Source organism: Melitaea cinxia, chromosome 8 (assembly GCF_905220565.1).
Source record: "Melitaea cinxia chromosome 8, ilMelCinx1.1, whole genome shotgun sequence".
NCBI classification, from domain to species: Eukaryota; Metazoa; Arthropoda; class Insecta; order Lepidoptera; family Nymphalidae; genus Melitaea; species Melitaea cinxia.
In genome coordinates this window covers 3,001,447-3,022,815 of record NC_059401.1, presented here as the reverse complement: position 1 = coordinate 3,022,815, position 21,369 = coordinate 3,001,447, and the positions used below count along the sequence as shown (strand labels likewise).

At 32.7% G+C, this 21,369-nt stretch overlaps 1 protein-coding gene across 1 annotated transcript in view; it reads right to left on the bottom strand.

The window, feature by feature from the left end:
- The window catches only part of LOC123655980, a 52,016-nt gene extending 34,629 nt beyond the window's left edge, over positions 1 to 17,387 (bottom strand). The window contains exons 1-5 of the mRNA XM_045591709.1: positions 17,228 to 17,387; positions 9,643 to 9,769; positions 8,068 to 8,221; positions 6,465 to 6,653; positions 1,652 to 1,799 (exon numbers count right to left, since the gene is read on the bottom strand). Coding sequence (XP_045447665.1) covers positions 1,652 to 1,799; positions 6,465 to 6,653; positions 8,068 to 8,221; positions 9,643 to 9,769 — 618 coding nt within the window. The 5' untranslated portion in view covers positions 17,228 to 17,387. The remainder of the gene's footprint in view (positions 1 to 1,651; positions 1,800 to 6,464; positions 6,654 to 8,067; positions 8,222 to 9,642; positions 9,770 to 17,227) is intronic.
- Positions 17,388 to 21,369: the final 3,982 nt, after the last annotated feature.

Genomic DNA, 21,369 nt, shown 5'->3' with positions numbered 1-21,369 from the left:
TACTTTTCGAGTTATATCTAATAATGCGTTTTTACTTGATGCTTTTTTCGTCGACCTACGTTGTATTATACCGCATAACTTTCTACTGGATGTACCGATTTTGATAATTCTTTTTTTGTTAGAAAGGGGATATCCCTAGTTTGGTACCGTGATAAGGAAACTAGGATCTGATGATGGGATCTCGGAGAAATCGAGGGAAACTCTCGAAAATCCGTACTAACTTTTTACTAGGTGTACCGATTTTGATAATTTTTAATTTAATCAAAAGCTGATGTTTATCATGTGGTCACATATAAATTTTATCGAGATCTGATTACTACTTTTTAAGTAATCTTTGATAAAGTAGTTGCTTGACTATTTTTTCGTCGATCTACGTTGTATTACTTGTCGATGTAATTGAGTCGGTTTTTTTTTTCGTTTGGGAGCAAACACAATTATTTTTGATATAGTTAAGATAATAATTATGATAGTCTTGTTGGTGTGATTGCTATTTGCAGATGATTTCCGGCTCGAAGTTATGATAACGAACAGTATTTAAGGGCGCCCCTAGTGAAGGACAAAGCTCACGAAGATTACGTTTATTGACTCAGCTGATAAAGAACAATAATCTAGTCGTAATAATTTCTAGTAATATCAATTTATTACGCCTACTACTACTACGTTTTGTTTGTTCCGTGTCTCTGTAAACCTAGCATTATATATTGTTAACCTTAGTATACATTTAATTGGATTAAAATAATAAATTCGTAATGTCTCAGTTCTAATTGAACGAGGGCGGTAAATCGGTTGACCCTCGCACTTATGTGCGTAATGTGCGCCAGCAAATCACGTATCCGCTTCCTCGCTGACCATTTGCACGAACTTATTTATTGACCCTAGACTTACCAGAGCCTTGATGTTACCATGACATGCATGGTCCATGTACTAAGTTTCGTATTCTTCTGTTTTATGATTAATAAAAAGATAATGCAATAACTTTTTATGGATAGGTTAGGATTTTTTTTTTTTTTTTTTTTTGGTAAACGAAACTGTCGTTAAACGTTGTACTTCTTAAGTTAGATAGGTTAGGGTTATTATTTTTTTTTTGTTAAACGAAACTGTCGTTAAACGTTGTACTTCTTAAGTTAGATAGGTTAGGGTTATTTTTTTTTTTTTTGAGTTTCCTGCAGTAACCATTTTGTTTTAATATTTTTTTGAGGATCATTATTTATGAATATTTTTTATGATATCGAATAGAATTTATTTTACCATCGGTCATATAAATCTAGCGAAATTCTAGAATTCTAGAAAGTTAATAAAATAACGAGATTGAAGAGTTTTGTATGATAGAAGTACGTAGTAAGTCGTAGTACGGAGTAAGTCGTAGGTTCATATTAGTTTGTAATGTTGTTTACTTTACAAATTTTTAAAATATTTTAAAATACTTATCAAAAAAGAAGCCTTGCCAAAAGCTAACATGTAGTTTTGAACACAGATAATAATTTGTTACGTGATTGAGTGTCCTATACAATTTTTTTTGTACGTGGATTAAGGTCACGACCGCTATCTCTTCAGACCATTGCTGTGCCCACTGCGTCAACGCATTTTTATTGTGCTATGTTTTATTATATATTAGTATTATTCATAACAAATTTAATTGTAAATAGCTTACCTTAGCTTGAAACCGGGTAGTGAAAATGTATGTAGACTCCTTCCCATCCGTGAATAGGAAGTATGGCGATGCGAGCATGTTGCGTGAGGACCGGATGCAAATACTCGTCAGGTAGCAGAATGCAGTAAGACCGCCGATTAGCACTGGTCTGTAGGAAAACCAAATATATTTTAATTATTATCTAAATGTCTAAATATAAGGTCTAAAAGTTTTATAGTCAACGGCGGTGCCTATCGGCGTATGTCGAACCAAGTACAAAATAAACAAATACCCAGCTTACGACAACGCCTATTATAAAACAATAAGAAACTTTGATGAGTATCAAAAACTCTATAAGAGGTGATGGTAGTCCGAGATAATCTCGTATACAAAGTGTTTTCTTTGCAAAAGCCCTTCAATTTTGGTAACTGTAACACGCATTTTATAAAATAAAAAAAATATTCGTACACATCCTCCATCCTTAGATTATGTAGGCATGATGCGCTTTCCATAAAAAAGATTTGGCTGTGTTTTTATTCTGAAGTGAAGTCTCAGCGAACGTCTACTAACTATAAAGTATAAACTTTTAACGTTTGTATCACAAAAATTGATAGACTTTCGTGAGCCCTTAAATCTCCTTAATGACGTTCTATTGCGAAATACGTTCTAAGTGGACGTCTACTAACTTTTAACTACCTTCCTGCCAGATTTTAAGTTTGTAGCACAAAAAATGAAAAACATTCATAAAAACTCGAGAGAGCCCTTCGACGGTTTACTGCAGGTCTGTCGCTAAATCCTTTCTTAGTGGACGTCAACGAACTATTAATTACCTCGCCGTCAAATTTCAAGGTTGTAGCACAAAAAATGAAGGACTCTAATAGTAACTCTTGATTCCTTAATCCTTCTTAATTTGGGCCTCACAAAATCCGTCTTTAGCGGACGTCTAATGACTATAAACTACTTCCCTACTTACGCCAAGCGGTTTCATGACAAAATATCGAAAGGCGTTTATCGAGTGAAAATTGAAAGTCGCAAAAAACAGTCGTGTAAGTTTAAAACAAAACTTTTTTTTATTATCATGGGGCTGACATGTCTGTGTAGACAAAAGTCCCTAAAAAAAAAAGAATAAAAAAAAAACAAAATAATATTTAGCCAGTAGAAAGAGATGTTTTGGTCATCTGCGTGTATTTAAAATTGCTATATAGAAAATTGCTTCGATTGTTCTAAAAAGGAGGAGGTTCTCAATTCGACTGTATTTTATTTTTATTTTTTTTATGTATGTTACATCAGAACTTTTGACCGGGTTCACCGATTTCCACAAATTTTTTTTAATCGAAAGGTGATGTGTGTCATTCGGTCCTATTTAAATTTATTTGAGATCTAACAACTACTTTTCGAGTTATATCTAATAATGCGTTTTTATTGACGCTTTTTTCGTCGACCTACGTTGTATTATACCGCATAACTTTCTACTGGATGTAACGATTTTGATAATTATTTTTTTGTTGGAAAGGGGATATCCCTAGTTTGGTACCATGATAAGGAAACTAGGATCTGATGATGGAATCCCAGAGAAATCGAGGGAATCTCTTGAAGATGAATCATGATCAATGATCAATTCTTGAAAATCCGCAATAACTTTTTACTGGGTGTACCGATTTTGATAATTATGTGGTCGCATATAAATTTTATCGAGATTTCATAACTACTTTTTGTGTAATCTTTGATAACGCGTAGTTACTTGACTACGTTGTATTACTCGCCAATGTAATTGAAACGGTTTTTTTTTTTCGTTTGCGAGCAAACACAATTATAATTATAAGATATTAGTCGATCGTTTAATAACTAATAAAAAGAGTTTTTTATTTTGAAGTTTAACTTCTTTTGGCGCCTTAGAGAAAAATTGTGAAAGCAAATTTTTACGATTCGTGCGCACACCGTTACGAAAAAAAACCGATACCCTGAAGTTAGCAAGTCAACAAAGAAGAAATTAGCGACGTGAAGTTAGCTAGCCAATGAAGTATAACTTCTTATGTGCGTACGTAAATAGGTACATACACACTTTTTTGATGAAGATAAAAGCTCAGAATTATGGTTTACCAAAAATAGTTGTATAACTAATACCATCGTTCATATATTACAAGTATCATATATGTCTGGCAGCTAGCTTTAAATATTAGTGATAATTGTTGCTATTAGATTGTTTTTGAGCAAGCCTTAGTAACAAATTTCGAAAAAAAGTCTTACTTGCTGACAAATACGTATGTGCAAAAATAAACTCATTACATTTAAATCTATATAAATAAAAATGAATGTTGTTAAGCGCATAATTCGAGAATGGCTCGACCAATTCGACTCATTTATTTTTTGTATGTTCCTTAAGGCCCATGGAAGGTTTAATCCTAAAAAAATAATGATAATAAAAAAAGTTATAAGGTAACACACATATAAAAATTATGTGGTGTCATGGGTAACCAGGTAGGAACGAAGTTCCTTCGGATAGTATAGAAGCAAAACAATTTAAAAAAAAAATGTTGAAATCTTCTATAATAATATATATAAAAGCGAAAGGTCTCTCACTCATCACGAAATCTCCGAAACTATAATACCTACAAACTTGAAATTTGGCAGGTAGGCTTCTTATGGGACGTAGACATCCGCTAAGAACGGATTTTACGAAACTCGACCCCTAAGGGGGTAAAACTGGGGTTGTATTTGAAGTAAGAGACTTGAAATTTAAAATGTACGCTCTTTAGATGGTGAGAAGGTGTTGAAATAATGTATCTTTAGAAATCAACTCCTTTTTGGGGTTACAACGGGGGATGGTAGGTTGAGTGCCTCATCACGAAATCTCCGAAACTATAACAGCTATAAATTTGAAATTTGGCAGGTAGGTTCCTTATAAAGTGCAAACATCCGCTAAAAGCTGATTTTACGAAACTCGACCCTTAAGGGGATATAACGGGGGTTGGAAGTTCGTATGAAAGTGAGGAAAGAGACTTGAAATTTAAAATGTATGCTCTATAGATGGTACAAAGGTGACCAAACAATGTATCTTTAGAAATCAACTCTCATTTGGAGTTAAAACGGGGGATGGTAGATGGACTCACTCATCACAAAACCTCCGAAACTATTACAGCTACAAACTTGAAATTTAGTAGGTAGGTTCTTTATAGGGCTTAGACATCCGCTAAGAACTGATTTTACGAAAATCGACCCCTAAGGGGATAAAACGGGGGTCGGAAGTTTGTATGAAAGTCTTATGTTTTTAAAGTAAGAGACTTGAAGTTTAAAATATATGCTATACAGATGGTGAGGAAGTGTCCAAATAATGCATCGTAATCTATATATATATATAAAAGAGAAAGGTCACTAACTCACTCATCACAAGAACTCAAAAACCGCTGGATGGTCTATCCATCCAGGTTGGACAAAGATAAAATTTGGCAGGGAGGTAGATTATAGTTAGCAGACGTCCGCTAAGAACGGATTTTACGATATTTCACCGCTAAGGAGGTTTAATTGGGGTTGATAATTTGTATGAAACATATACAGCCTGAAAATAAAAATAAAATGTGGTGTATAGAGAGGTTTTATAAAAATAACTATTAAATTATACTAAATTGTACCTTTTAAAAAATTACTCAGTTTAATAAGCATTTCAATTGACTGAAATAAAATAAAAAATTGCGTTAAACATCTTAACAGTAATGCATATCTTCATAACCACGCGAACGTATTCGCGGGCAACAGTTAGTGTATTATAAAACAAAGTCCCCAAAAGTGTATGTGATCGATTCGCTCAAAATCTACTGAATGGATTTTCATGCGGGTTCACCATTGGAGAGAGGCCTCCACCATTGGCAAGAGGAAGGTTTACGGAACGGCTAAGCTGATTTTGATGAGAGTTTCACTGGAAGTTTGCCGGGAAAACTTTGTGACACACTAATTTCAACGCGGGCGAAGCCGCGGGCACAGCTAGTTTATATATATTTTCTAGTTCTTGATTTTTTTTTTAAATTTTGTTGATGGGTTTTTAATTAAGTACATGAAAGTATTTAGGAAATTTAGTATTTTAGAAAATAACGAATACATTAAAATAAAATAAATCAAGGAAAATAATAATAATTGAAACTATTAAGTGAAATAAAAAAACATGTCTTTATTTATTTTTTGTCCACAGTATAAAATTACATAAATAATTTAAAAAAAGTCTACTAGTAATATTTTAGTTTTACAAACGTCATATTATACAGTCGTGTGACTGATATTACGTCACTTCCGTTATATAATTTTCTTACGGTTTTAGTATCACATTTTTTTTCAGTTCGGTCGCCCAGACAAATATCAAGCCTGCCGTAAGAAACTTCGTTCCAAAAATATATTCTTAAGTTTAACTTTTGACAGAACGAAGTCTGTCCGAGCAGCTAGTATTTAATAAGATAATATATTGTAAAAATCCGCCAATCCGCATTGGAGCAACGTGGTGTTAATTTCTGATCCTTCTCCTATACGGGGAAAAAGGCCTATATCCAGCAGTGGGACACTACAGGCTGAAGCGTATATTGTAAATAACTATACGACACTCGCGGTTCCACTCGTGTTGTTTTTTTATATGAGTTTGGTTCACATTTATAATCACTGAACAGCTGTTATCCTACAGTATATTATGTTTTGTATTTGTTTTACGTGTGTATTATTCAAATATTTTTGTAGTTTGAGAGATTATCGATAAAAAATAAATAAAATGTTTTTAGAAGATAACTCTTAATACAATTTGAACGTACTTATAAAAGCTGTGAAGCAATAAGGTAATTTTCCTCATATTATTTACCTGTGCTTTTCATCTTCTGGTAATATTGTAACGACGAACATATCCAGGAGACCCCAGCCTCCTCTCCAGTGCATAATATTGGCAAGGGTGAAGATATAAGTGTAGATCCTGCAGACGAATCTCTCTCGAAGCCACCTTCCAGCCCTTCCTTCTCCCCAGGCACCCTTTGACCGTGACAATAGGACTGATCTGTATTAAATTTTGATTATAAAATTACATTTAAAAAAGTCTCAAAAGCCAACGTCAAAAATTATTCCTTGGTGTTAAATTATTATTAAAAGCTTGCTTCTAATAGGAGGGTGGGTAAATGTGTGATTATTTTATATTTATTGTTTATTGTTAAATCTGCGTGGTTTTTTAATGTTATTTATAATAAATAAGAACATTACTGCTAATTTGATAAATCAATTTAAAAAAAAACAAACTATTTTTGTATTTTTACTTTCTACTTGGCTTGGCTTACTATTAAAATCAATTTATAGTCGGACCGGGTACTGTATCAATACATGACTTATCAATATTTTGTGTAATTCTCATGTTTATATAAAAACACAGGCCGAAGACGGGCAGCAGCGTCTTCGGTGCGACAATGCCAGCCCTGCGGTCACCAACCCAGCCTCACCTGCCCAGCATGGTGACTATGGGCAACACACATAAGTTTGTGCCATTTTTGGCGCGAACTTGTGGACGCTTATGTTAAGCAATGGATTGCAATGATGTAATAGGTTTAGAGGAGATTAAGGGCTCGACGATTTTTTTATTTTTTTATTAAATTCTTTCATCACATCATCATCACAGCAGCCTTTCGCAGTCCACTGCTGGACTTAAATTCTTTATTGTACTATAAATACACGAATACAAGTATGTAAAAAAGGCGGGCTTAACGCATAATGCATTTTCTAACAGCCAACCTTGGTATGTGCAAAAAAGTATCAATCAATCGATCAATCAATCATTACAGCCTATACAGTCCACTGCTGGACATAGGCCTCCACAAGTTTACGCCAAAAATAACGTGAACTCATGTGTTTTGCCCATAGTCACCACGCTGGGCAGGCGGGTTGGTGACCGCAGTACTGGCTTTGTCGCACCGAAGACGCTGCTGCCCGTCTTCGGCCGTTCGGTCGTGTATTTCAAAGCCAGCAGTTGGATGGTTATCCCACCATCGGTCGGCTTCTTAAGTTCCAAGATGGTTGTGGAACCTTGTTATCCCTTAGTTGCCTCTTACGACATCCACGGAAGAGAGGGGGTGGCTAAATTCTTTAGTGCCGTAGCCACACAGCACAAAAAAAAGTATAGTGTAAAAAAAAAGATAATAAAACAAATAATACAATATAATCTAACATGATATAATGAAATCCTAAAAAGTGATAAAATACTTAATATGACTATTAAATTAATATTAATTATTAAGTCGGCTAAAAACGAATATATTTATAATGAAAAGACAAGCTTAAACGTAATTGTCACTTGTGTTCATCTAACCATCTAAATTTTTCGGAATTAAATAATTAAGAATTATAAAAAATGAAAATGTTTATGAGAATAGATTAATCAACATTTTTTCCGATTCGCAACATAAAAGTTTAGTCGTAATTATTACCTTACTAAAGTAAAACATAAGTGTAAAACGATGCCTAGAAGGAATATCTGTGCGTGGGGGAACAAATGTGGATGAAGCTCCATTATGCCCCACGTTCCTCTCCACACGCTGATCACCTGTGGCGCTACCACTATTGCGGAGAACAGAGCGTCTCCTGAAATTGTCATAAAACATAGACTAGATAATGTTTTTTTTTTTTTTCTACAAAGTTGCTAAGTAGTAACAATATTGTTAAGCTTATATCTTTTATTCGGTTGCGATACTTCCCCAGTCGGGAAGGTCCAAAACTTTGAGTAAAATGTTTCCTGGTGTTTCCTACCTCAATACACACGCACATTGCTAAAACATAAAAATATTAGTCGAACGATAAGATTCACTTAATACAGACAGAATTCGTTCTGTCAAAAGTTAATAGTAAATTTTTTTTTCATTTTTTTTTTAGTATTAAAACCTTCCGTGGTCCTTAAAGAACATACAAAAAAATAGATTAGCCGAATCGGTCGAGCCATTCTCGAGTTATGTGCAACATTCATTTATATATATATAAGCTGACCCCACAAACGATGTTTTGCCATATATGTTAAAAACCTCCATAATCCCCCCTTATAACTTAGGGGGATGAAAAATAGATATCCGATATGTACACAAAATTTCATAAAAATCGGTCCAGCCGTTTCGGGGGAGTATGTTAACTAACACTGTGACACGAGAATTTTATATATAAAAGATATTTTATATAAAAAAGTGGCATATTGTTAATAAAATCGGATTTCTGACCAATATTTGGAACAATTGATTGATTTGGTCGAGACCAAAATAGAAGCTTACAACCGAGCCAGATAAAATAATTTTTGATAATATACAAATCATTTACGTAGTCTACAGTTTAAGCTTATGCAGTTTGTATATGTTTTAGGTCTAATTATGATAACATTATCAGCTAAGTGACTCATATAAGTCTTCATCACACAATAGTAATACTTTCTAACTATTTCGTAAATAGTTTAATCTGAAAACGTTAAAATATTTTATTACTTTTAATATCGTTCACATATGTTCGTCGTGTATGATGAAAGTTTTCTAACGTTTACGCGAATTTCACTCATTATAATGGAACAATGTTTTGTTTTTTAGATGCCCGACGTTTCGGATACTTAACAGAAACCTTAGTCACGGGAGTCCTCCCGTCTCAATCATTCATCAGTCACTCTCATCTGTTATGTTTTTATATGAAAATGGTATATTCCTTAACGTAATAATTCGTACGATTTTTTTTTCAAATTAGTGTTATAATTATTAAAGAAGAGTTTTTCACTTAGTGGCTGAAGTCGGTTGTTGCTGTGATTTTTATATATTTACTAGCCGTCTTCGCAAACATTGTTTTGCCATTTATATATATTAACCCCCTTAACCCCCCCCCCCCTTATAACTTAGGGGTATAAAAAATAGATGTTGACCAATTCTCAGAATTACCTGATATGCACGCAAAATTTCATAAAAAACGAATCAGCCGTTTCGGAGTAGTATTATAACTAACATTGTGCCACGAGAATTTTATATATTAGATAATATTACCTGCTCCATAACAAATTTCCTGTTCGTCGCATTCTATCGTTTCCACGTCTTCGAACTCATCAATATCTTTTTCAGTTTTGTTTGTAATCACTGGTTGCAGAAGATTGTCTGAAGCGCGAGATGGCATCTGAAAAATTTACATTTTTGTTATGTATTGTACCATTTGAGGTAGAGCATAGCAGAAAATATCCTACACAAAATATAGATCAGCCTGACTGGAGAAGTAACTTTATTTCACAGCAAATCACAGCTAAATAATATTGTCTTCAAGTAATGCTGTGGACATTAGGCGAGTAAGCTTATGGAGAGGGTCGGGGGAAGGGTCCGCAAAGTGCTTGTCATACTTTTGGTGTTGCTGGCATTCATACTTACAACAACTGCTCTGGTGTAGTGGCGCGAGACGTCGCCAAAACACCGACGGTTTGCGGGTTCGATGCCCGCTCGGGATGGATATTTTATTTGTACAAAAAAAATTATCGGTTTGGATGTCTGTCCTTGTGGGTCTCCCCACCGTGCCCCGAAGAGCACGTTAGGCCGTGGATTCCGGTTGTTATCATAAATACCTGATAGCGATCATTATTCATAGTAGGGGACATATCTGCCAACCTGGAGCAGCGTGGTGGATTAAGCTCCAATCCTTCTCCTACATGGCGAAAGATACCTATGCCCAACACTGGCATGTTACAGGCTGAATGTTTTTGTTTAAGCATTCATAGGCTACGGTAATCGCTTACATCACCTGGGCCGTTTGTTTGTTTGCCACCGTAGTCGTATAAATATACATACGCTACGGAGATGACACACAGACCTTTTATATAAAGATAACGGATTGCAGTTTGTTCATCACGCTGCTTTTTTTGTGGACATGCGGATTCATTTTAAATTTTCTTTCGAAATCTTCTTAAAAAGTTCACCATATTCAATTTATTATTGATTTTAATTCCGATTTACTTTAATTTATAATAAACGTTCTCAGTTTTACCAAATTTATTAATAATAATAATTATTGGTTATAAATATTATGAAACCTTAAATATTATATATGTATTATCTATCGTTGTGTCCATTTGTTATAAGTATTCTTTGACGGTTCGCACATGTCCACTTTCCTGTGAACCGTCAAAGAATAATTATATATGTATTAATGTACTCTAAGGGTCTAAGACACACTTAAGTTTATTTAAGAAGCTCTCGAAGAAGTTGTCGAACCTACATACAAAACATTTCAAATCTGGAGTTACGTCGTTGTAACTAATAAATTTGTTGAAAAATCTTAAATATAATTTTATACTTGTTTTTTTTTTTGTAATTCCGTAGTGCTGCAACACCTCACTGAACAGAGGACGGGGATACCTGCACTGTATCAGTTAAACTTTAACTGACTTCGAAAGGGATAAAGACAAATCGTTCTCTATTCGTGTATATCTTATACTATTAAACGAGCAATTCTTGTATATATATATATAATCTGGATCTCGGAAACGGCTCCAACGATTTTCATAAAATTTAGTATATAGGGGGTTTCGGGGGAGATAAATCTATTTAGCTAGGATTCATTTTCAGGAAATGTCGTTTTATCCCTGTTTTTAGGAATTGAAAAAAATATCGTTAGAATACGAAGGTAAATTTCGCATAAGTCAATGTAGTTGCAATAGCTCGGTGGGAAATCGGCCGCTCGGGATCAACCGAGAAGATCATGGTTCAAATCCCTATGTCTCTGATCAATTATTTTTTCTTTTTCTTTTTCTAATTGCACTCGATATTTTTTATTTAAATAGACTGTTCTTATTTTTTATTATTATGTCGGTAAAATCGAAAAATATTATTCATATTTTATCAATATGTAATTCGTATTTATACTTTATGATTTCCAAAAAACACGATTTACTAAAAATACCGAGCTTAGCTCGGTCACCCGGGTACTATTTTGATAATACATAATAATTTAGCTAAATGGATACCATGCAATAATCAATAGTTCATTTCACCTTCTTGTCCTCATCCACAAACATATTATTGATTCACGTTGTCAAGTCAAAACGATAAAATTGTTTGACATGACCTTTTTTTGTTTATTTTATTGTTAAGGGATCAACATTAGATGTAATAATGAATTCCTTGTACTCAAAGGTCAGATGAGGAAAGGTTTGATTGTTTGTATGGAATAGGATCTAAAAGTACTGAAGCGATTTGAAAAATTCTTTCACTTTTGGGAAGCTACACTATCCGCGGGTGACATAGGCTATATTATATTTTAAAAACATAAAATAAAATAGGGAAACAAAAAAAATATCTTAAAATTTTTGTTAATGCGGAATGCTAGAATATTATAAAAGAACGACCTCATTTATATCTCTAAAGCCACGACTGAAAATTAATTAGTATGGCGTTTTAAAAAAATTTGATAATTGAAAACGGCGCCGGTTTTAGCCTGATAAGGCATTAATACACATTATATTTTCTATTACAAATTCGGTTATAAATTAAGGAGTTACAAGATAAGTTAAAATTCTGATAAGAGAAGTTGCTCTCTATTTTTACACAGGCATAATTTTATATGCATAAAAAAATAACTAATATCTGGGAAACCGAGCTTTACCCGGGCTCTAAATTACAAACTAACATAACAGGGAGTTACCACAAATACGCAATACGTAGCATTATTAAGTTGTAATGTTCTAAAAGGGTTAAGGTACTTCCACATTTAAGGTGCTCAATATTTTCAGCCAGACATTTCCTGTTTTTTTTTAACCTCAATATTTGAGACTGATTATTATTTGATTGATTTATTAGACGCTGCATGTCGCAACGGTCACAGTACTGGTTTTTGACTGTTGAATTGGCAGCGGAATGGCAGCAGTAAGATATTACGGGCTGAAGCGTTTGATTGATTCAGTCTATAACAGTCCTTTGAGAAGCGTTTGAGGTAAATGTACCACGCTGTTTAAAGTTAATTTACCAAGGGCATATTTACCCTAGGGCCTAAGGGCCCGTGGCTCGAGGCGGTATTCTGCGAGAGGCAGCGTAAGCCGAGCACGAGGAGCGGCGCAAGCTGAGCATACGTGCTAGGAATGTGAAAAAATATTAGATTTTTTTACACGGATCGATAATTTTATTGCTTTTATCGATTTTTAACAATTAATTCTCAACTGTGTAAACAATATTATTAAACGTAAAAGTAAGGGCCTAAAAATAGTTTAACTGAAAAATTTCACAATAAATCGATAATTTTATTGATCGATTATTTTGCGAAATATCATAATAAATACGCTGCTTTTGCTTTTTTCCCTTAATATATAGGGCGGGAAAATAAAATGGCCCGGGGCGCTAAATTTTGAAATACGCCACTGTGTTTCACTGTATGTTATATACGGATATACTTATTTCCTACAATGAGTAACGATTGCTATCAGGTATCTATGAGAGCAAGTGGGACCGATAGCTTAGCATACTCTTCGAGAGGAATACGGACCGAAACCCAGACTGGAAATAAATATTTGTACAAATATTCATTTTAAGATTTTTAAGTGGGAATCGAGCCGCAGACGCCGGCGTGAAAGCCAACATGGCACTCATACCAAGTCTGAGCGGTAGTCGTCTACTTCAATTATTAGTGAATATTAATTAAAATTAATTAATTAATAAAATGCACCTGACGCACGCATAATTTACTTAAATATTAATAATTGGATGTTTATCAAATAAATCAAAGTCAAAATAACACATAATTGAATTTCACAGAAATAAAATTCGATTGACTTGACACGATTTTTTTATTTTTTTTATAAACAGTCTTATAATAATATAAAAAAAACTATTAAATAACTTTGAAAAAATGTTAATATAATAAAAAAAAATACAAGAATTTCAATCAACTATATTGTGAGTAAATATTCTACACATTTATAAAACCTCTTTGGTTACATTGTTATTTTTAATATTTCAGTTTTGACAAGACTAAATATTTGTGTCTGTGACTAAATATTTGAATCTGTGAATTAGAAGCAGTACTATTCCAAAACCAGTTTTCGGTTACAATCCACCGTATGATGCAGTTGATTGAAGCATCGGGCAGTCGGAAATGACAGGAATTCCAATATTTTCTCGAGAAATATGAAAAGGGATCGTTTTTTTTTTAATGAATGAACGAAGCTGTACAAATAAATTATCATAATCTTTTGGCAATTGGGATATTCTTCTGAAATTATAATTTTTTATCCGTAAAAAAGTATTCATGCGGGTCGGTGCAACTTGAATGCAATAAATGGCGGTGAGGTAGGTTATGATGTCACCAGTGTCACCGGAAGCGATATGGCGGGGATGAGAGACATTTTATTACATTCGCGTGATACAAAATATATTCATTGTAAGTGTTCATTAATTTTATTGACAATTTAGACTATATATATAAGTGCAATAAAGATAAGTTAGTTGCCAACTTGACTAGTATTATGACGACTTCTATACAAATAAATAAAATTGGAGTCTCTGTAATATTAAAACAAGAACTTTTGCTTAAATGCATTTACACCTTATGTACCTTATGTTTTAATACGTTAGGTTAATTTAAAACATAAGGTACTTATACAAAAATAACATTTTTTACAATTTTTCGTCTTCCAGCTAATTTCTGAAACAGGTAAACCAATTTTGACGAGACTTCCACTGGCAGATAGCTTTTGTAATAAGGAGTAATTTAAGCAACTTTTATTTTAGAAATTTATATATTTTATAATTCTGCGAACTGAACAATATCATTTTTGTTACATTCCATGCGGACAAAGTCGCGGGAATAGCTAGTTAATAAATAAAATTGGTTGAAGAAGAAATTTGGAAGTTCGAAAACGAAGTTTTTCTTATATTGTATAATCACTCATCATCATCATCACTTCAGCCTATAACAGTCTACTGTTGGACATAGGCCTCTACAAGTTCGCGCCAAAAATGGCGCCAACTCCTGTGTTTTGCCCATAGTCACCACGCTGGGCAGGCGTGTTGGTGAACGCAGGACTGGCTTTGTCGCACCGAAGTCGCTGCTGCCCGTCTTCGGCTTGTGTATTTGAAAGCCAGTAGTTGGATGGTTATCCCGCCATCAGTCGGCTTTTTATGTTCCAAGGTGGTTGTGGAACCTTGTTATCCCGTAGTCGCATTTTACGACACCCACGGGAAGAGAGGAGGTGGCTATATTCTTTACTACCGTAATTCAATGCATATATATATATATATATATATATATATATGCATTGAATTACGGTATATATATATATATATATATATATATATATATATACATTAAATTCTTCAATCTTATATATAAAATGCTAGTGTTACAATGTTAGTTACCATACTCTTCCGAAACGGCTGGACCGATTTTTATGAAATTTTGTGTGCATATCGGGTAGGTGTGAAGGTCTGCCAACAGCTATTTATAGGGGGGGGGGGGGGGGGGGGGGGGCAAAGTTATAGGGGGGGGGGATTAAGGGGTTAATTACATATATGGTAAAACAACGTTTGCAGGATCAGCTATTATAAAATAGATATTTAAGAAGGTATTTTTTTCAGATTAGTATTAATACCTGAGAATACTGTTATATTATATTATATAATAATATATATTCATTTAAATTCAGTTAATCACAGAATAATAGAGTTAACGCAATCTTTAATTAAAGTTTAAATGAAAGATGGCACTGTGAGTCAACCGTGACAGATAGTGATATTTTTTTAAGTTGTTTTTCTTAAGTATTTTAGAAGGACTACGATTCTTTTATTGCATAATTTTACGTATCTTGTTAGCTTTTATTTTGCCTAGTGTATATTATCCTAGTGTATATTATATATATCTTTTCTTTTTTTTACGTTTTTTTTTTTCTTGTTCTTAGTAAATCTTCTTGCACTGTTTGCCTCGCTATATTAAACACTTACTCATGACCATGGGTTGACTGGAAGAAATCTCTTTCAGAGATAAGTCCACCTTTGCCATAAATATTATTCTTATGTTGTTTTTACATGTATTTTTTGAGTGCAATAAAGTATATAATATTATTGATTGATTGATTCAGCCTTTAACATACCACTGTTGGCAAAGGTTTTTTTTCTCTATGTAGGAAAAGGGTCAGAGCATAATCCACTGCTATGATCCCCTACGGGTGGGGATATTAAGTAATTTTCACGGAAAGTGAGTTTTTATACTAACTTTATTTTATTTTTTTATCAATCTAATATATAAAGTTCTCGTGTCGCGGTGTTTGTAGTTAAACTCCTCCGGAACGGCTTGACCAATTCTCATGAAATTTTGTGTGCATTTTGGGTAGGTCTGAGAATCGAGCAACATCTATTTTTCACAACCCCTAAGTTAAAGGGGGGGTTAAGGGGGGTTAATAACATATAATTATGGCAAAACAACGTTTGCGGGGTCAGCTAGTCTTTTCTATAATATTTATTGACAGATTTTTGTTACATGTTTCTGTGTGACTGGCTAAAGATGAACCGTACGTTCAGAGATGTCAACATTCAGGGCTTCGAATGGATTTCGACTTAGTGAGGAGGGTCTGTAATTTTTGAACCAATAAATCAAAGTAAAAGATCTTATAAATGTTTAGGGCCCAGTCTTTACATACATACCATTTCTAACAGAATTTTTTTTATATAAAATAATTGAAAAATCGATCTACGCATTTATGAACTAAGACTGATTCTTGGGATTCTCTGTTCTGATTTTCGGGATGAAAATTATCCAGTTTTCTAGTTTAGTTATATTGTTTTGCATAAATTAGTAGTATTGACCTGATGTCCGGCCAAAATACCTACCAGAAATAGAACGAGAAATATGAAGAAAAGATACGTCAGTGGTAAGTAGATAGTAAATAAAATAAGTAAAGTAGGATAAAAATTTTGTAATATGCAACACAAAGGCAACGGCAAATATCTGTATGGCTAGTATAATTATTTGTCTAAAAAATTAAACAAATTATTAAATATTTGTCTAAAAAATTAAATAAATTATTACAAACACGCTTATTTCACCTGATACTCGATCTAATTTAGAAATTCTTTAGATTTTTATAAAAAAAAACTATAGCTCATGGTATAGTGGAATGGTAGACATGCATGGGTATGTAGACATGCAAAAAAATTATGAAAATTCAAAAATTTTCCAACAATATTTATTCTGATAGAAATAATACCAATTTTTGTAGTTACATTAAGACATGATAAGAAAAAAAAATGGGGTTATTTTTATTATAATCAGCATTTCAATTACACTGAATATTGTATTTTAACCAAACAACCGAACATTTTATGTTACGATGGTTTTAAATATTAACATTTTTAAAATGTCCGTGTCCGTGTAAAATGAAATAAAAAAATGAAAACAGCTGCACCTATTGTAATTAACGAACGCAAGTACCTGACTGCTTATTGTTCAAAAACGCACTGCTTTATCGGTTCAGAAACAATTAATAAAATTAATTTATATATAATAAATAAGGTCGATTTATTTAAAATATTCAACAAAATAAATAAAACTATTTTTATAAGAACTCAAAAAAAAAAAAAAAACAAAAAAAAAAAATTATGTTACCTTTTCCTTTTACAGAACCAAAAAATAAATGCAAACTTATTTTCACTTTAAACATGGAATAATGAAAAAGGCGCAAAGCCTTACTTAGCCACTGGTCACTTGCGAAGACCGTCGCAAGGAAAGATCACTTCGTTCTATCGTCACTATTAAACTAATCTTAAACTATATTTGTTGCTGTCAGCGTTAATATGTATCAAGGAGTTGAAAAGTAAGCGAATGCTTCGACTTTGTCAAGCCTAATTTTAAAAATAAAGCACTTAAACGACGAAAAAAGGAGGTTATATATGTAAATTTATGCTATTTTAAATTTTTAACATTTCTATTCGTAATTTTTTTTTGCTATTTAATGAAAGATAGTCCTATGTATATATTATATTTTATTATTATTTATTATTTATGAAAAAATTTAAACTATTTGTTTTCGTAGTTCCCTCAATTAGGTTCAGAAATCACCTAAGCCAGATGGAGTCGTTCTTCTATTAAAAGCTAATATAAATAATATAAGATATTGAACATTTTAAATGTAATTAAATACGTAATTACTACATACACGTTTAGATGTTTTAAAGAAAAATAACATAACACGAATCCAATGTTATTTGGGTATTTGAATAATTTTGTCTATCTGATTAGATTAAGTACATTTACCGAACTGACGCAAGGGAGTTATGTTGTATACATATACTGTTGGGTACAGGCCTCTTACTCCATGTAGGAAAAGGGTCAGAGCTTAATCCAACACGCTGCACCAATGCATATGGCAAATATTTATACTATATTATTAAATTAGATATATACCAAGAGTAACGATCGCTATCAGGTGTTCATGATAACAACCAGAACCGACAGCTTCACATCCGCAAGGACTAAAAACTACACCGGAAATAAATATTTGTATAAGCACAAATATTCATTCCGATAGTGGGAATCGAACCAACGACCGTCGGTGTTTAGGCGCCGCCGACACGGCACATTTATTTAATTTAGGCTTGTATATCGAAATAAATTTCCTTACTTCCCACGAAAATTCCTACAAAAATTCTTTATTACGCATAGAAACCCGTTGATTGGTTTGTTAGCTAGAAAATTAAAAAACAATGTTCTCATGTTATTTTTATGAAAACAAAAAACTTCGATGCGCGATTTCTAAATCTTAAAATCAAGTGCTCCAATTTTCAAAGGCCTCGTTTTCGGTGCTCTGACGATATTTCGATGCGGGTTTTAAAAAAAAGTTTTTTTTTTAATCAGCCTTATTAGCAGTTACCCTACAACATAATTAGCAGTTGCCCGCGGCTGCGCTCGCGTGGAAATTGACAATATTAATAAAGAGGGGCTATTCAGTATCGTATAATCATTTTATTATAACAATTTACCTCTCTCCTCTCTCGGGCCTCTTTGTATACCAACCTTTGTAACATTTATAGTTAATTTGGTAGTCGTAGTGTAGTAGTAGTTAGCGTTCATGCGCTAAAACTACCAGACTGATCGCAGACTTTTTCTCGATCACTGTTCATGGAACAGTTAAATATAGTTTTTCTTTGGGTCTTCTGAAGCTAGTCTTTTCAAATTTCTATGGAAGTCCGTCACTTCTGGAGTTAAAAGCTTTGTAGACGTCCATGTCTACCATCTATTTATTATCTCTCTACCAAATTTTAAGCTTGTAGCACAAGAAATGAATGACTTTTATTTAAGGACTCTTAGACCACCTTAACCCGATTTTCATTGATCGATTTAATTGATCCTGTCTCAAAATTCGTTTTATGTGGACGTTTAAATTTTTTTAACAATCTCCCTGCCAAATTTCAAATTTGAAGCATAAATAATATAGTATTTAGGGAAAAATTCTAGAGCTCTTAAACCTCCTTTGTGCGGCCCGTCGCAAAATCCATTCTTGGTGGACGTCTATTGACTATTATTTACCTCCCTGCCAAATTTCATCTTCATGCATCCGGCCGATTTTGAGATTTCATTGTGAGTGAATGACTCAACGATTTCATATGTACACTAGTTCTGCCCGCAACAGCAATAAATAAATTTCTAAAATAAAAGTAGCTTAAGTTACTCCTTATAATCAGCTATCTGTCAGTGTGAGTCCCGTTAAAATCGGTCCAGCCGTTTCAGGTATTAGGCGGAACGAACAGAAATACAAACAGACAGACAGATATAAATTTAAAAAAATGTTATTTTGGAATATTTACCGTGTATACATCCATACATGCATTTAGTAAAAATCGGTTATTTTAATATCTAATATAAATAAAGATGGACGAACCTTTACCTTGTAACACTTTTATTTTAATCTATAATAAATAGTTAATGAATAGATTAGTCGTTGTTTGTCAATAAAAGATCTGGCTACAATATTGTAATAATATATTTGTCTGCTATCTCAAATAACAAGTCGAACATGTTAACATGATAAAAACACTTTGCCTAACACACATCTCGTGATAATACTTATTTGTCTAAAGAATTACAGTTGAGACAAAGATCAAGATGGAAATACGTGCAACATGTACCCTATTATACTACTCGGACATATAATTATAATTTAATGTTAGTTTATTAGAACATAATCTTCTGATTTTGTAAATTAAAAAAAAAAGTGCCTTAAAAGTTCTCTTTCACCATTTGGTACTTCGAATACAATATAACATAAGTTATCAAATTACTTTAATTTTAGAAATCGTGTAATAGATAATTAAAAATAATGAATAAATTAGACAATAAAATTTAAACATTATACATAGAAAATTTAAGCATCATTTTTTATCAATATATTATTATTATTATAGTTTCTCTGCTTACAAGCTCATTAGCAGTTAGTATTGACCAATATAAGCATACGGTTAAAATATTTAGTTACGGTAATATATGATTTTCAATACCAACCTAATTTAAATCGATACGTATATTAAGATAAATGTAAAAAGCGAAGGCACAGTATACGAGCTTAAGAATGAAGAAATGATACGGTAGGGTATTGGACAGGGAAACAGATAATCTACATTAAAAAAAACAATGTGTCAAAGTATAAAATTAATTAATTGGTGTCCTTCATTATACCGAGTGTAATCAGTGTTTATATATTTTTTATTGTTTAGTCGTTACCAATCGTAGCGTTATATAATACTGCTTATATTAATTTTGAGAAATGTCTTTTCGTAATGTATAAGAATGATTATTGAAACATATTCCATCGTTTCAAAAATTTATTCATATCAAGAATTCTCAATAAAGAGATTTTATTGCTAAAATAATCGGCATACCAGTCCTATTGCTTGCTCGATCAAACAAACGAATAGTATTTAGTAGAATACATAGCAATCGCTTTGAATTGATTAATTTATTAAAATATATGTAATGGCATTCAGTTGTGTCACGTTAGAACGGTCGATTCCGCTTATGTCACATAGAATAGAGAATACACGAAGTATATTGATCGATATAATTGAGAAAATAGTCGCAATAGCTTTGAAAATATATTTACTGACAAAAAAATATAAGCAAAGTTTTGATGTAAGGTTTTGACAGTTGACCCATTGTTTCACGACAATCTCAAGAAACCTGACTGGCAGGAAATATCGTCACCACTTCAATTTTTACTGTATTGTGTTCTCGTTTTATCTTTAAATATAAAATATATTTGAAAAACCACAAGTTTGAAAAAAAACATTAATATGCGCAGTGCATTTTATTAAAATACAAAGATTATCTGTCTCCAGTCAACAATGTTATAAATTATGTTAAGTAGAGTTAGAATATCCTTATTATGCATTTAAACACTTAGATTAACCTAAGGTATATTCTTGTACAACCACGATATCTGCATTAAATATTCTAGACATTAAATTCCTACATACTTAATTAAAACAACAAATAATGTTTTATGTAATAATTCTATTTCCTTGTTATTTATTTAACTTTCAGAACGAATTTTCTGAGTTAAAAACATCTTTTAAGACTAATTCCGAGAAGGAAGTTCTAGACTTGAAATTGAAATCTGAGCTATGTTCAGTGTAGCGATGAAGTCCAATGCAGCGACAAAAACTACTTGATTTTTGTTTTGTTGAATTTTCTAGAAGATCTCTACAAACATTGTGAATATTTAAGGATATGTATGTTTTATTTGGCGCGAACTT